Source organism: Polyodon spathula, chromosome 3 (assembly GCF_017654505.1).
Source record: "Polyodon spathula isolate WHYD16114869_AA chromosome 3, ASM1765450v1, whole genome shotgun sequence".
Classification (NCBI taxonomy): Eukaryota; Metazoa; Chordata; class Actinopteri; order Acipenseriformes; family Polyodontidae; genus Polyodon; species Polyodon spathula.
In genome coordinates this window covers 78146272-78161542 of record NC_054536.1, presented here as the reverse complement: position 1 = coordinate 78161542, position 15271 = coordinate 78146272, and the positions used below count along the sequence as shown (strand labels likewise).

Below are 15271 nucleotides of genomic sequence, written 5' to 3'. Positions count from 1 at the left end.
CTATACTATTTTAATTAGTCACCCCCTCGTACACTGAATTGTTTGCAACGATTGAAAGTTTGTTGTCGTTCATTAAGCATTTTCACAAATATTGTGTAATCATTAATAAAACACATATCTTTTACAGTAGACACCAGAATTTTTTATTTTTTATTATTATTTTTTTAACAGAGGTTCAATATGTCTCACCGCTGTCTGTTGACTGATTAATGCTGGTTTCAGTGTATAACAGTTTCAAACTATTTCATGTCATACTGAGATTGAATGATTCACTCTTACACTCTGAAACAAATATTGTTTTTACTCGATGCAATTGTTTATATTCTCATTTCATGTTATTTCTTTGCCTGGGTATTAATATGCATTGTTTCTTTTAGAAAAAAGGCTTTATGGCTGACTGTGTGGCCAACCTCTGACAGGAATAAAAACAAGTGTAACAGAATAACTCAAGAAACAACTTGGTTACAAGAAGAAATAGCTTATTATTCTTACTGTAGTAGTTATTTTCCAGTTTTATGACATAGATACATTTTATTCCAAACAGAAAATGTTACTTTTTGCATGTCCATATCGGTTCTCTGTATATTACATTTCATTATAAAAAATATAAATACCTTTATATTTTTTTCACACCATTTCTTAATATATTTCCTCAAACTATCCACCCCTTACTGTTGCACCAAATTGTTTGAATATTACCTCTTTGTGTAGAAGAGCTGTATATGGTTCTAATGAGAGCTCATTGTTTTACAAATCTTACCCTTAACAATGCTCTATTGTGCAGGCTACCAATATCGGTACAATAAATAGCAGGCCTTTGCTCTGCATTTTCAGTATCACTCAGACGGATACACCTGACAGGGACTGGATCAGAAATGCTACTGAGGATTCTGCTAGGATTTGTGCTCATGGAATGTTCAATCATTTTCAAATCTTTTTTTTTTTTTTTTTTTGGAATGAAGGACAATTAAATGCTAGGATTTTGAATGGCAAACACATAAATTGCAAAATGGATTTTAAGGTTACAACCAGGTGGGTTAAAGTCAATGCATGTGTTTTTAAGTATACTTAGAAGGTTGGGTATATTTGGATAAATGCATTAATGAATCCCAGGCTAATTTAGTTCACCCATAAGACAAAAAAGATAGATAAAGACATACAGTATATTTTATGGCTCTAAGTAACAAATACCTAAATATCCTTGGAAACATCACAGATCCTTGACTAGGGGAACTACTTGTGAAGGGGAACTAAAAAGTATGGAACATTTCAAAAAGTGATATATAGATATATATATATATATATATATATATATTATAGATATATAGATAATATATATATAATATAAACACTGGACCTAAGTTTACACACTGAATATTACAATTTTAAGAAGTAATGATAGAAACTGCATTTTATCTGTTGTAATAGAATTGATACTACTGTGTTTAAACACATTGGTAAGCCTTATCAATTGAATTGTCTGTTCTAATCTAGAGTTTTAGCGAAGCATTGTCTCAGGTAAAGTGTGAATCAAGTTATATATCTACTCAGGTGCTCTGTGTACCTAGCCTGATCCTGTGACCTGCACCCTGACATTGTATTGTTTCTGCGCTACAGGCAGCGGCACCACAGGAATCCTTACAGACACCATTATATTCCATTGCTACTGTTAGGCCTCTGCTTAATTCAGTGATTACTAACACCTGCTTGAACAAACACAGGGCCTGCTCTAAATGAGGCTGCCTGCATGCTCAAGTGGAGTTGGCCGGTCTGGCTGAGCGCTCCTCCCTCAGATCCAGTAACACTGTAGACAAGCTTGCTGCCTTCACAGTTGTTAACAGACACATTAGTGGAACACAAAGATGTCTCCACCTCCTTAAGCCAGACTCCACTGTAATAATGTTACTATATTCAAATGTTTCCAACAGGAGGGCACGATGTGATTCTATGGAGACAACAACATTGTGACATGAATAATTATGGAGTCTGAATATCCAATGGATATAAAATAATTTGAACTTGTACAAATTATAATTCAAATTACATTGTAACTATGACATTGTATGGTTGTTTATGTACCATGCACAATTTGCATGCGTTTCAAAATGAAGAAGTAAACTCCGTAAAGTCACTTTTCAAACAGTTTTAAAAAAAACCAGTTTTTTTTTTTTCTTTCTGAACAGCAATTTAAAATATCACAGTTCATAATTTTATACCAATTTAATACAGCTACTTTGGCTTATAGTGTTAACTTCGACGCAATAGAAAAAGACAAACCAATCAAGTGTAAATTGACCAAAAACATTCTACATGTACAAAACATCCATGCTAGAATAATGAAATAAACCAGATACAGATATGATATCCCTCAGAATCTTTACAATTAAGCCAGGTTTCATAAAGGTTGATCATTATCTACTTTTTGTTTTGCTGTGAAAGATAAGTTTTAACATTTTTTAACAATGTATCCTTTGTAGTGTCCAGATCTGTACTGAACTATAAGCACAATTAATTAGGATAGAAGTGTTGACACCCTGGTTCCTTGACCTTGTTTAGGGAGTCATGGAAGTTGCTCCAGACATAGTTCTAAATTGTCAAGAGTAACTACCAAAATTCTACATTACAGGGAAATAAACAAAGGGAAATGAGCTGATTGTTCTTCTAATTCAGATCTCTATAGAATATAGTAGAACCCCTTCTCCAAACCCTGATCAAAACCATCTCCCCCAACATGTTCCACTTGTATTATATCTGAAGAGCATAAACTCCCCTTTCTCCTATTGCCTGTTTATATGAACTTACATTTTTATTTCTCTGGAGCAGTTAGGATAGCAATTGCTCCAACTTACACTTAAGATAATAAAGCTCTAATAAGATGTATGGTATATGTGCAATCTCTTTAGGAGTTTGAGACAATGAAGAAACAGGAAATGAAATACAGATGAAAATCCTGCAAAAATATAACATTTCACTCGTTCATTTTGAATGCACAAAAGAAGATACCAAGATGAAAACCAGAATATTCAATTATTATCTATTCCCTTTTCAAATGCAAAGCATGATTATTAAAAGTAGAGCACATTTTGTATTTTTTCTTAAAAATACACAAATGTCGGAGTACTAAAACTTATCTTTAAATTGTATTTAAATGTTGTGCTTCCTCGTATATTATGAGGAATTGAAATTGGAAACCCTGGGACATTTGTGTCTGAGGAAACAATACATGACCTGGATGTTTAAGTTGGAAGAAAGTATCTATTAATAGCTTTTTAAAATACTAAGAATTTATAATAGCAAAGATGGTCTTTCTATTCTTAGATCTTCCTACCTCCTGCTATTAATGAATCAATAACTCACATAGCTGAGAAATAGCTTCTTGAAACTAGGGTTTCACTTTTGACTTGTAAATCATCCCTAGGAATGTTTATTGGAATGTTGATTCAAACGCTATACCCCATACTTCTGATTTCAAGGAATGTGAGATCTGTAAAGAAGAATTTAAAGAACAGTTTGTAACAATGTTTTCAAACATAGCTTACAATAAATCAATAGCACCAGATTCCATGGAAGCTTTAAGCAAAAGATCAATATTTCCCCTTGTTGATTTTCATTGTCATGGTTTTAATAATATCTTCTGCATATATTACAGTCTTTGTTGGGTTACACTATAAACTATTTTAGTGTAGGTATTCAGTTATGATAGTTATTTACCATTGATTTTTTAACATCCACCTTTGGAATGGTTTCTTAAACTGTTTCAAACAGTAAACTACCAGAGATTAAGGTCACATATCTCTAGGGCTCCCTTAAACAATCGGTTTGCCCATCGAGTACAATCAAATAAACCAACTGCCTGACTTATTTTTTAAAACAAGCATACTTTATTGCATTATTTACATTACATATGTATTTATTATATAACATACAGTACACATTCCATTATCTATAGTCAACATTTTGTTCTAATAACAGGTACTGTACTGTACTAAGGAGACATGAAATTGATTTAGATAATGAGCAGGTTTTTTTTAATAGACAAGCTATTTTTTTTTAATTTTCTGTAGATAACTATTTTGTTTTATAATATTAGTTTACATACATAATTGTAGTATACATACATACATACATATGGAAAGGCCTTCATATGAATATTTTCAGCACTTTTACAAATGGTGTGATTAAACTATACACTTTTATGCCTCTAAATCTCACAAAATCCCTTTGATTGATATTTCTATCTCTTTCCTCCATGCTAAAGACTGAATAAAACACATTCCATTTTAAGAATTGTGGCACTCATAGTTGATTGTCAGCTGTGTAGGCTGAAGTGTGGTCTAACTTATCCCTGAGCATGGATAGCATTAACTGTGATTTATGTCTCAAGTCTGCATGAAGACCCCCCCCCCCCAAAAAAAAAAAAAAAAAAAACAAGTGGCAGAAGTCTTTTTATTAACAGCTAGCCTGTCATTTGTGTCACTTGTGTGTTTCTACTTCAATGTGATCATTATGTGCTAATTAAGATTTAATTTTTCCATCAGAAATGGAGCGAAGTATAGAAAACATGCTTATTTATTGGGAATGCATAATGCATATTTATTTATTTACCACATACTAACAACGCATCATGGTACTATCAATGATACAATTGACAAATTAAAGCCTTTCATGTCAAAAGATGTCCTTCTGGACGTGATGTGCTTTTGGATGTGAAGTTAATGCTTATACATAAAGTCACAAGGTTTACAAGATTTCTGGTGTGCAAAACTGGGATGTTTATCCCCCTTCAATTCGCTAATGCCGTAGCAGCTCTAAATCCATTAAAATAACAGTATAACAGAATCATAATTTAAAAAATAAACACTGGGTGTAATTATTGCAGATCTTAACAACTCATTGTTTTCTTTATATTGTCATCTAATCAAAACATTAAATGAACAAAAAGCCAGGAATAGACAAAGTAGACTAGCTATTGCATTTAAACATGTGATATACACATAACTACAATTATTAAACACATAATGCATAACAGTGTTGATGTCATTTTGAATGGTGCTAACACAACCAAATAGATTGCTCTGATATTAACTTGCTGAAAAAAAAAAAAGTGAAGTGAAAATTTAACAATTGTACTGTTTCTGGGACAAAAAACTAAGGCTGCAATCTGAGACAATCCCAGTTTTCCCAGGATGTCTGTTACCCCTATTCACATCACGGCACTTACAATGACACACTTTGGAAAATAAAGCCTAAACAGTTAAATAAATTCAAAACTAACCTTTGAGTCAGGCCACAGGAAGGCAACTGCACTCACCTACTCTCTTGCCCCACAGTAAGTGCTAGATTTAACTAGAAGTTAAAAGTATTAATTAGTATTAGTAGCACGGGTACTGGTATAATCTTTACTAGAAGCTGTTCCAGTATAAGCGTGGTACGTTCACTAGGTACATTTCATTTAAATTCAACTGTATCTGTATAATTACAGAACAGGAATGGATGCAGAAATTTACAATTAACAATAAATATTAGAGCAATAAGTTATCCATGTTACTTCATTTTATGGAGTAAACCCTAAATATCCGTTCGGTTGTATTTAGAAGCATTTGACTTTTGCATTTGAAAGTTTATTTTAGACAGTGTGTGATTGATACTGGTAGCTGAGTCGAGGGGTTTGTATCGAGATCATAGGCCTGCGGTTTGCAAGGAGCCACACAGCTGGCCAATCACATTAAAATAAGTCAAATTTATATTCATGAGTATTAGTCAGAACACAGCCAAACAGCCAATCAAATTGACTGTTCAGTTGAAAAGCTAGCGCTGCAATACTGCTCTGATCTACACAATGGTTATATGCTTACAACTACGAAAGGCTACCCCTGTCAAAAACGCATACCTAGTACACGTGTTAATTTGGATCAATCAGAATACAGTACATACAATAGTACGTGTTTTAAATACATTTAATTACGACATAGATCTTTTCATTTTACAGTAGTACCTATGTAGGGGTTGGTTATTTTACAGTCATGCAGCGTAATTACAAGAGTAGCCGATCACCTTCGGGATAACATATTTTTAATATCAGACAAGAAATTACGCTTTAAAAAAATAAGGAATAAAGATAATTCAAATTATGGCGGCGAGAGATTTTCTTCTACGTGCAAATATTGATTTGCTGAGTGCTGCCGATTTACGGAGACAATGTTGACCGTGACACGGTTCAGTTTGTATTAACAATGTATTTTTCCCTAGCAGACGCCTTACCCAGGGCTACTTAGTTGTATACAAAATAAAATACATATCAAGAACAGTACAATTAAGAGAAAGACACAAAATACAATGACTTCAGTCCTAACAAGAGCACATACAAAACATACCGTGCAATTCAAGAGCAAGTGTAGCTAGCTTGTAAATAGACGTCCATTTTTATTTATTTATTTTTCTACTTGATGAGATAGTAATGTTATCAGAACGCTGTGAGAACATTATCGTGTCATTTATTTTGTCTTTGTAAAATATTGTATTTTTTGTTAACTTGTATCCTGTAAATCGAATTGGATAAAGGCATCAGCTAAATTAAATTAATAATAATTCATTATGAATTATTAAATTCCTTTGCCAGATTAATGTTTAGTGTGGCGCGGCAAATCTAGCAGCACCACTGCATTACATATTGGGTACCAAATAATACAGCCATAGACTATGGTCCAATTTGGTATCCCTATTGTTTCTTACTGTATATACACCCAATATCAGTTATATAACAGGACGGCTGCACAGTTAACACACTAAGCATTAATTCGTTAGACTAATTATAAGTATTGTTTTAGCTGCCTGTAATATATCATGTAGTCTTGTATTACCAAAAAAAAAAAAAAACTTTGAAAGTGACTTTGAAAGTCTGGACCTCCGCGACAGTGAATAATAAAAATCCTACATACTTGTATCAATCTGAAGAGAGTCAATAGGCAATATTGTGGTTATGACATTGTACAGATTTTTTTTTTTTTTTTCATATTACAGATGCGGAAGATGCAGACAGCTTGGGGCCAAAGATGAGAAAAATAATCTAAAAACTACGGACACACCAGCATCTCTGCCACGAGCATCTGACAGTAAGTGCTTAATATGTTGCATGATATTTAGTCTTTTGCTGTGTGTGCTGCATTGGAGTTCACATTGAGTGTCATATTTGCCGATGAATTATAAGAGGGTTTTATTACAATATCTTTTTTTTTGCTTGGACGGAATAAGAGGGTAGCAGATTTGGCAAAGTACAGACAATTTTATAGATGGGCAATGGTCCCTGTAATGAAGGAACACCTCTCCACCCAAGCCAATGTGTTTCTATGTGTAAGGTGTCCCATAAACACAGATTCAACTGCATTATAATTTAGAATTCGGAACATATTCAGATGCCCATATGATAGGTGTCCCTTCATCAAAGGATCCATACATCAGAGGGACCACTGCATGCAGTTATAATAAAATTAAGCCAGAATGTTTTGCTGACTCAGATGCAGTAGTGCCTAATGATTGGTCCACATTGGTACAATGTCATTTTGCTATTTTGTTCTCATGCTTGCATTTACTTTATATATTGAATTCTGTTGGCAAATCTTGCGCATGGCCTCTTGAGTGGGTAATACAGGGAACTAAGGTATTATCTTGCAAATGGTCTAGACTAATCAAGTTGGGCTTTGCTTTTGTTGTCTGAAAGCAAAGTTTTGTCTACCTAAAAGGTGAGATCATATATTGGGAATGATGTTGATATATATTTTTGGAGGGTCTAGATACACCTCTTTGTGATTCAAGTGTCCCAGTAATAAGACACTCCAAGGAAGCAAATTAGGGTGGTTCTGGATGGTATACCTACTCAGGGAGCCCCCTTAAGCGCTCAGCAGATGCAGTGCGTCCCAGCAACATGGAGCAGCAGGTCACCTCAATGAACTACACTAAGCAAACGCAGGAGCCTGTCCAGGTTGCCACCCAGAAATAGAACCTTTTCAGGAGCATTTGCTCGGCTTAGTAAAAGTGTACTACTTCTATTTGAAAGGTAAATATAGAAATACAGTATGTTGATTACAGAGCAGCATTTTTTCCTGCTCCATCACAAACCACATTAGTTTTGTGCATGTGCCTTAACATATTCAGAAATTACAAAGTTACAGGAGGTAGTCTGGTCTAGTGGTTAAAGTCCAGGGCTTGTAACTAGAAGGTCACCACTTCAAATCCCTCTTCTGCCACCGACTGACTCACTGTGTGACCCTGAGCAAGTCACTCCTAATGCTCCATCCTGTGTTAAATCAATGTGCTATTGTAAGTGACTCTGCATATAATGCACAGTTCCCAGCCTACCTCTATAAAGTGCTTTGCAATGATAGTCCACTATGAAAGGTGCAATGTAATTATTATTATAACATTTTGATGTAATCACAGAGTCGCTTGTGATTTGTGAGCAGGTATTTCATTTATATTTCTTCCTTTTTCTTTCTGTAGCTTCTCCAACACCATTATTGATTTCTCCCGCTAGTAGCTGTGGGAGCATTTCTCCAGGCAGTCACCCCGTGAGTGCCAAAAGGCCAAGTGAGCAGAGGACAGCTACTAATGATATTAAGTTCATCGCTTTTCACGTGATTGTAAGGGTGTAATCTTGGGATAATAACTTTGTTTAATATACAGCTTATATTTTTCATGATACTAATTATATATATATATATATCTAGTACGATGATATACTGTCCTCTATATTACATAATGGCTATATATATATATATATAACTATATATATATCTATATATAATATACACTGATATGACATCATATCCTACAGTATTTTCAAAATATAATATAGAGATATTCAAATATATATATATATATATATATATATATATATGTGTATGTGTGTGTGTGTGTGTGTGTGTGTGTGTGTGTGTGTGTGTTAACACTGCTTCTATTCTGATTTGGTAATTTAAGGCTCATCCAGTTACATTTTGTTTAATGTATGAAATAATGTTTAGTGCATGCAAATATATAGAGTCTTCATATTGAGGGAAGTATTTTTCATTCAATTGTTAACATAAATGAAAAAGCTGCTGAAAATGACCATTATATAGTTTAATTTAATTATCTTGAACAAAACTTTTGGGATTAATTTTTTTGCCATTTAAACTGTCAGTTAGGGTTATCGATCTACCTATCTCCAACCCTTTTCTTTTGTGGAAGCACTTTGTTGAACTGAACGAAATGTGAAGGCCAGTGATGTGAAGGACCTGATAGCAGAGACGCTGAGATATGCGCCTCACCGAGGAGGAAGGGAATGACAGGTAAATCGTGGTCACGTTCATTCAAAAATGTAAGTTCACATGCCTTTTTACTTGTGTATGATTACACCGTGTAACAATTTTTTTTTTTTTTTTGTTCCTGGGTAGTAAGTGTTATTTCCTAATTGCTTATGCCTCAAAAGTATAGAAAATGGCTATTATTCCCCACAAACTTTGCTTTTGTGACCAGGACAGTGATATTTCAAAATATCACTATTTCCAGTGGGAAAACGGGCAAATGTGTGTCTTTTCGTTCACATAAAGTCAGAAAAAAACAACACATGAATCCAAATTAACATGTATTTCCTGTTATATTGCTTCCTATAAAGCATTAATGAATTTGTATGCTATGCCAACATTTTCTGAAGAACTTCTCATAATTTCAATGGCATTTATCCTTATAACCAAAAAGAGATAATAGTATTTGTACATATGGTAATTAGTTTTCAGCTTTAACTAAATACAGTAAAACCTCTGTGTGGCAGTCGTCGGACCTGACTGCTGAAGGAAGGGGAAGCACCTGAGCGCACCTGTGGCAGGTCAGACCAGCTTCATGGGCCACAGTTGCTCTGGGCTGATAAAAGCTCTCTGTCTTCAGTAGGGGGCAGTTTGTGAGCTGAAGAGCCTGATGGACGGACGGAAGGAAGAGAGCAGCATGAGAGACAGACATAGGGACACACACAAGCCTCAGAAACCACAAAGCAGCAAGTCCTGAAGGGAGAGAGAAGTCACCATCTTTAGTATAGTTGTTTTCCCCATCACAGGTTTATTTAATTTATTTTGCCTTTCTTATTTTATTCCTACAACCCTTGCGGGCAAGTCGGAAGATTACGTTCTGTTTTGTTTTGTTTATTTTTTTTTTATTAATCTGTTGAAACAAAGTTCTCTGGTTTTGGGTTCATTTCTAATAAACACGGTCAGCCGACCTAAACCCATACCTTCCTGCATCTGTATGTTGGATATATCGATAGAATATTGTAATGTAACTGTGTTCTTATTATTTTTGGTAGTGGTTGTGTTTATTAGTATTATCAGGATATCTTCATCCTTAATAGGGTTTGGAGGGGTGCTGGAGGAGACTGAGATAGGGAGATTGGCAGGTAGGTTAGTAGTAAGTATATTTACAAGTGGGAACCTAATTAACCTCGACTGAATGTTAATAATTTTGAGTTTTCATCTGTTCAGCAATATTACCTGAAAGTAGTGTAAATATTATTTCGTAACATTCGTTTTGAATGTTCTCACAACGTGTAGAAAACTTTCCAAAAAAAGTTCTTTGAACATTACTTCACATTGTTATCCTAACCTTAGAATAACATTCTCATAACCTCATTTTGTTACTGGGGAACTACTAGCTTGATCAAAAACTAAATCGAAATACTTGCACGAAAATATAATATTTTTAGTGGATGAGGAATGGGGAGAAAACGTACATCAGTTTATGGATATTCAAATGAAAACGAATGTTTCGAAATATACGTTAAACTAAAAAAGTGAACTGAGAGACAAGCAATCCATTTATGCAACTTTTACACACGCTTTAATAAAAAGGGTGCAGGATGACTTTATGAGTTTGTCAGAGCACTCTGCTTTGCTGGACAGCCACTGTTTACTGCAGAGGTATGTATTAGTGACTTCTTATGACAGTACTGTCCATCAGCTAAAACATTGACTAACGCTGACAATCTTAATCGTAAATACTTGACAGCAAATGGTGAAGCTTTAGTTGGTAAACTTAGGGAACACATTGATGGAAATGTCCAGTGTGATTTTTGATGTGTCTCCTGATGGCTTGCATCGCTCAGTTCTCAGTTTTTTTTTTTATGATTTCAAGGCAAATAAACCTGGCTTGTTTTGTGATGATGTTCATGTGGAAGGCCACCTTGGTCAAAAACACATTTGTGTGGCAGGTTTCACATATTCAATACACATACTCATTTGGACCAATCAGAGCACAGAAATGACTGCGTGTACTAATTTTAATTGGTACGTGTTCTAGAAAAATGACACAAGCTACGTATTTCCTATGTTGGTGGATAGTCATTTTACATTATTGTCTTGCCATATTCACTTGTAATCGCTTCTTATGCACAGTGTAATTGGCACAGTAGCCAATAACCTTTGGTGTATCATTTAGACAAGAAGATATCAATTTAAAATAAGGAATATTGCAAATATGTCAGCAAGAGATTTTCTTCTGCGCTGCAAGCATACATTTGCTGAGTGCAGTTGTCTCATTGAGTTTTAGCATTTGTTATTTTACATGGAGTGGTCCTAGCCTGGACAGGGACCTTGTTTATTATCACGTATAATACATTTGTTAATAATAATCCAGTTTTTAATATTTTATTAATTACCGTACTTACAGCATTGCGTACCATGTTTGGTTTTTTTAAGTACAGTATCATATTTTCAAAGTACAGTACCATGTTTTTTATTTGTTTTTTAAGTACAGTACCATGTCTTTTTTAAAGTACAGTACCATGTTTATAAAGTACAGTTCCATGTTTATAAAGTACAGTTCCATGTTTTTTTGGTTGTTTTTTTTAAGTACAGCATCATGTGTTTTTGTTTGTTTTTTTAAGTACAGCATCATGTTTTTTAGTACAGTACCATTTATTTATTTATTTGTTTGTTTATTTTTAAGTACCATGCTTTGTATTTTTTTTTTAAACTATTTCAACTTTGCTAATGTGAATAATAATTATAGCTTTTGTTATAAAGTTGTTTAGAAATTCTGTAATGTTTGTCATGGCCTCCTATTATAGGCTACTGTTTGCATGGTTACATTTTTTTTCACAGTGATTCTTTGAAAAATGATAGCATGAAAAATTATGTAAAATTATTAAAATAGGTTTAACAACTAAGTGTCCAGTTAGTTTATCATTTCAGCTGCATATGCCTTCCTCAGAACTGTTGTGTTCAATTATGAGTTTCCGTTCCTGGCACTTTGTCTCTTCTTTCACCTATAAATATTACGGAATACTTTTAATATCTTGTGTTACTCTGTGTTTTTTTTTTTTTTTTTGTGTATTTTTTGTTTTATTTGACTTAATAAATAATTAGTTACAAATATAAAAGAAATATGACCTTTTTAGTTACTGTTTGCTTAGTAATTGTAGTAAATTGTAAGTTCTTTCCATTTCATGCTCCTGATAAGTCAAGTGTGCTCTTTTGCACACTTAAAATGTCTGTAGCTTTAACCCTTATCACCCCCACCAGAGTCCAAGACCATGTACAATGGTAGTGGCATCGTATTTCTATTGCAGTTATGACCATGGTAGTCCCATGGTGATATGTACTATGATAGTCCCATGGGATTATGTACCATACTGTCCACTTTACAATCAAAGTACCATGGTACAATTTCCAAGGTAACACCATAGAACTTTTCTGTTTATGTTACTAAATTACATTAAACTTATGATAATTGGTTGGTTTCACAGACCTTGACTAGCACTAATCTTGAACTTTGTTACCAAAGATAACATTAGATAGTCCTAGATTAACAATTGTCACGGGCTGTGAAACCAGCCATACGTGTCCAACCCCCCCCCCCCCCCCACCACCACCATATAGTTTTCAAAAGGTCTGCTTTTTTATTTGTTTGGGTCCAGAGGGCTATTGAAAGATGTAACACACAGAGGTAGAATATTTCAGCGTAAATTAGAACCAAAACTTTTTTTTTTTTTTTTTCTTTTAAACAGTTTTTATTTATGGCAAAACTGTTGGTTAAATAAATTACAAAAGGCATGTCACACACGCTCTTTAATTACAGTACAAAAGTAGAAAAAAAAGGTTGAAACCTTTTCTTTAGCATATGAGGTGTGTGTGGACATTCAATTGCCCGTAAGGTTTAAATAGCAAATATTACAGGGCAGTTTATCACAATAAATTAAATAAATAAACAACAAAAATGATATTTTTAAATAAATTTGAGAAAGTCTTTCACAGCTGTTGAATAATAAACAGCACTCAAAACATCTGCAGTGTATGTGCTGATGTTGCTGGAAAAGTATCATCAAACCTGCAAGCAGCAGGGCCAAGATACTGCTCCAGTTCACTGAGGTCTAAGTCACCCAGTAGTTCCCTTTGATACTGTTCTACGTAACTGTCCATGAAAGAGAAGCCTGCATTGAGCTGGTTACCACATGGCTTCCAACTGCACTGGTCAACCTGTGGTGGTAGAAACACGGCATTGGCTTCTATGATTTGCTCAGGAGGTGCTTGAGGAGTGAGCAGGGAGTAGGTCTCAAAGCAGACATTGCTAGTTCCTTGGAGCTGCATGTAGGGAGGGATCTGTTGACCTTGGCTCTGGATCAGGTAACTCAGGTTATGGTGTTTGGCACTGACGTTCTCCTCGCAGTTATTCCTTGCTCGTTCCATCTCCAAAGCTTGGGCTTTCTTGCTTTTCTTAAACTGCTTTTTCCTCCTGGGCCTGTATTTGTAGTTGGGATGGTTCTGCATATGCTGCACCCTGAGTCTCTCTGCCTCTTGCATAAAGGGACGTTTTTCAGCTAACGACATAGCTTTCCAAGATTTACCTAAAGTGATAAAGCAAAAAAAAAAAAAAAAACATTTTGATACAGATTCAAGCAGTGATATTTACAGTGACTCGTTGAATCGTCACAATTAATCCAAAGCTTTATAATAAAATTATAAAATGGCTGTTGGGTTAATGAAAACTTGATGCACTACAAACACACACACACACACACACAAAGACAGCACTACACCCTTCAAGGGAGCACACCATAGTTATTAACCCTGTAATACCCATTTATGTATCACATATGTTACAATGCCTTGCCACACCTCTATGTGCCTGTTATTATTTATTTGAATCCATCCTCACAAGCCATAATATTTCATATGCAGTACATTAGGTGTTGCCGGACAGGATTTTTATTTATTTATTTGCTTTGTACAAGAAATGGAAACTAGCTACATAAATAAAGTAGCTTTTCTTATGTAAAAAATGTGTTGACCTAAACGTTGCTTACACAGGGGATGATAAAAAAAAAAAAAAACATAGGAAAATAAAACTTACCAAGTATTTTGCTCAAATCGGTATTCTCCAGATCTGGGTTCAGATGAGCCAATCTTCTCCGCTCTTCTTTGGCCCATACTATGAAAGCATTCATGGGTCGTCTTACGCGAGGTTCTGAGGCAATATTCTTTACGTCTGGGCTGGAACATCGGTCTATCATGTTGTCTCTGTCGGGACTAGATGAGCTTGACCATCCCGAGTCGCCATCTGTTGTCTCGGGGGAAAACCTCTGCATCTGATCGCAAACATACATGGCGTTTGGGGAGTTCACTTCCAAATTCTGATAGAGCTGTTCAAAATACATTGCTGTGCCGTGGCTTGCTTGTTAGCACTAGAAAAAGTATCTGCTGTCCGACTGCTCTTCCTCTTAAACACAACGTCAACCAATCAGAAATGATGAGGAGGGCAGCCAAGGTGTGAAACTCTGGTACCCCCTGTGGGTAATCGTAATCCAATGGAACATGTTCTTGTCATAATTGGCAAAGGTATAATGTAGCACTGCATTGTTATATATTATGTAACAAAGCTAAAACAAATCAAATGTTTTAAAAAAAGCACACATAAAACGTAAGTGTTTGTATCTTTCGTTTTTTAAGCGCCTTGGCGAAGAGTAATTTAGGCATTAAAATGTACCAATACCACCGCTGCAATTATGATATTTTATCCGACTTTACCCATGATGCTGAAAGCAAAATCATAAACACATTTTAGAGTTTATTTCGATTGTTTGAGAATACATGCGTTCAAAAAAACATTTAACCAAAATAACAATGTGTCTATATCCTGTTGCATAACATTTATGTTTAATTTTCAGACACTTCAGTTACAATGATTTAAGACAGTTTAGTATGTTCTATAAATAAATAAATAAACTATCTTACTTATTTGCAATTAGTTTGTA

The 15271-nt window shown here is 34.7% G+C and overlaps 1 protein-coding gene and 2 long non-coding RNA genes across 3 annotated transcripts; 2 read left to right on the top strand and 1 right to left on the bottom strand.

Annotated features, from left to right (window-relative positions):
• Nucleotides 1–903: 903 nt before the first annotated feature.
• LOC121308680 lies at nt 904–8625 on the top strand. Its single transcript, XR_005948538.1, has 3 exons — nt 904–1032; nt 7021–7112; nt 8497–8625. It is a non-coding gene; the product is annotated as an uncharacterized LOC121308680 (long non-coding RNA).
• Nucleotides 8626–9029: 404 nt separating this feature from the next.
• Nucleotides 9030–10295, top strand: LOC121308677. Its single transcript, XR_005948537.1, has 2 exons — nt 9030–9323; nt 9919–10295. It is a non-coding gene; the product is annotated as an uncharacterized LOC121308677 (long non-coding RNA).
• A 2861-nt stretch (nt 10296–13156) lies between these two features.
• sox32 (SRY-box transcription factor 32) lies at nt 13157–14964 on the bottom strand. The gene is made up of 2 exons (XM_041241218.1): nt 14371–14964; nt 13157–13864 (listed from the first exon to the last, which is right to left on the bottom strand). The coding sequence occupies exons 1-2, from the start codon at nt 14672–14674 to the stop codon at nt 13296–13298; spliced, it is 873 nt and encodes a 290-aa protein (XP_041097152.1). The 5' UTR covers nt 14675–14964; the 3' UTR covers nt 13157–13295.
• Nucleotides 14965–15271: the final 307 nt, after the last annotated feature.

Bases quoted from the DNA above. Each gene is read 5' to 3' on its own strand.
- sox32 (XM_041241218.1), bottom strand. From the start codon at position 14,674: ATGTATTTTGAACAGCTCTATCAGAATTTGGAAGTGAACTCCCCAAAC. The intron at 13,865-14,370 runs GTAAGTTTTATT...TTATCACTTTAG, and splicing joins CGATTTGAGCAAAATACTTG to GTAAATCTTGGAAAGCTATG.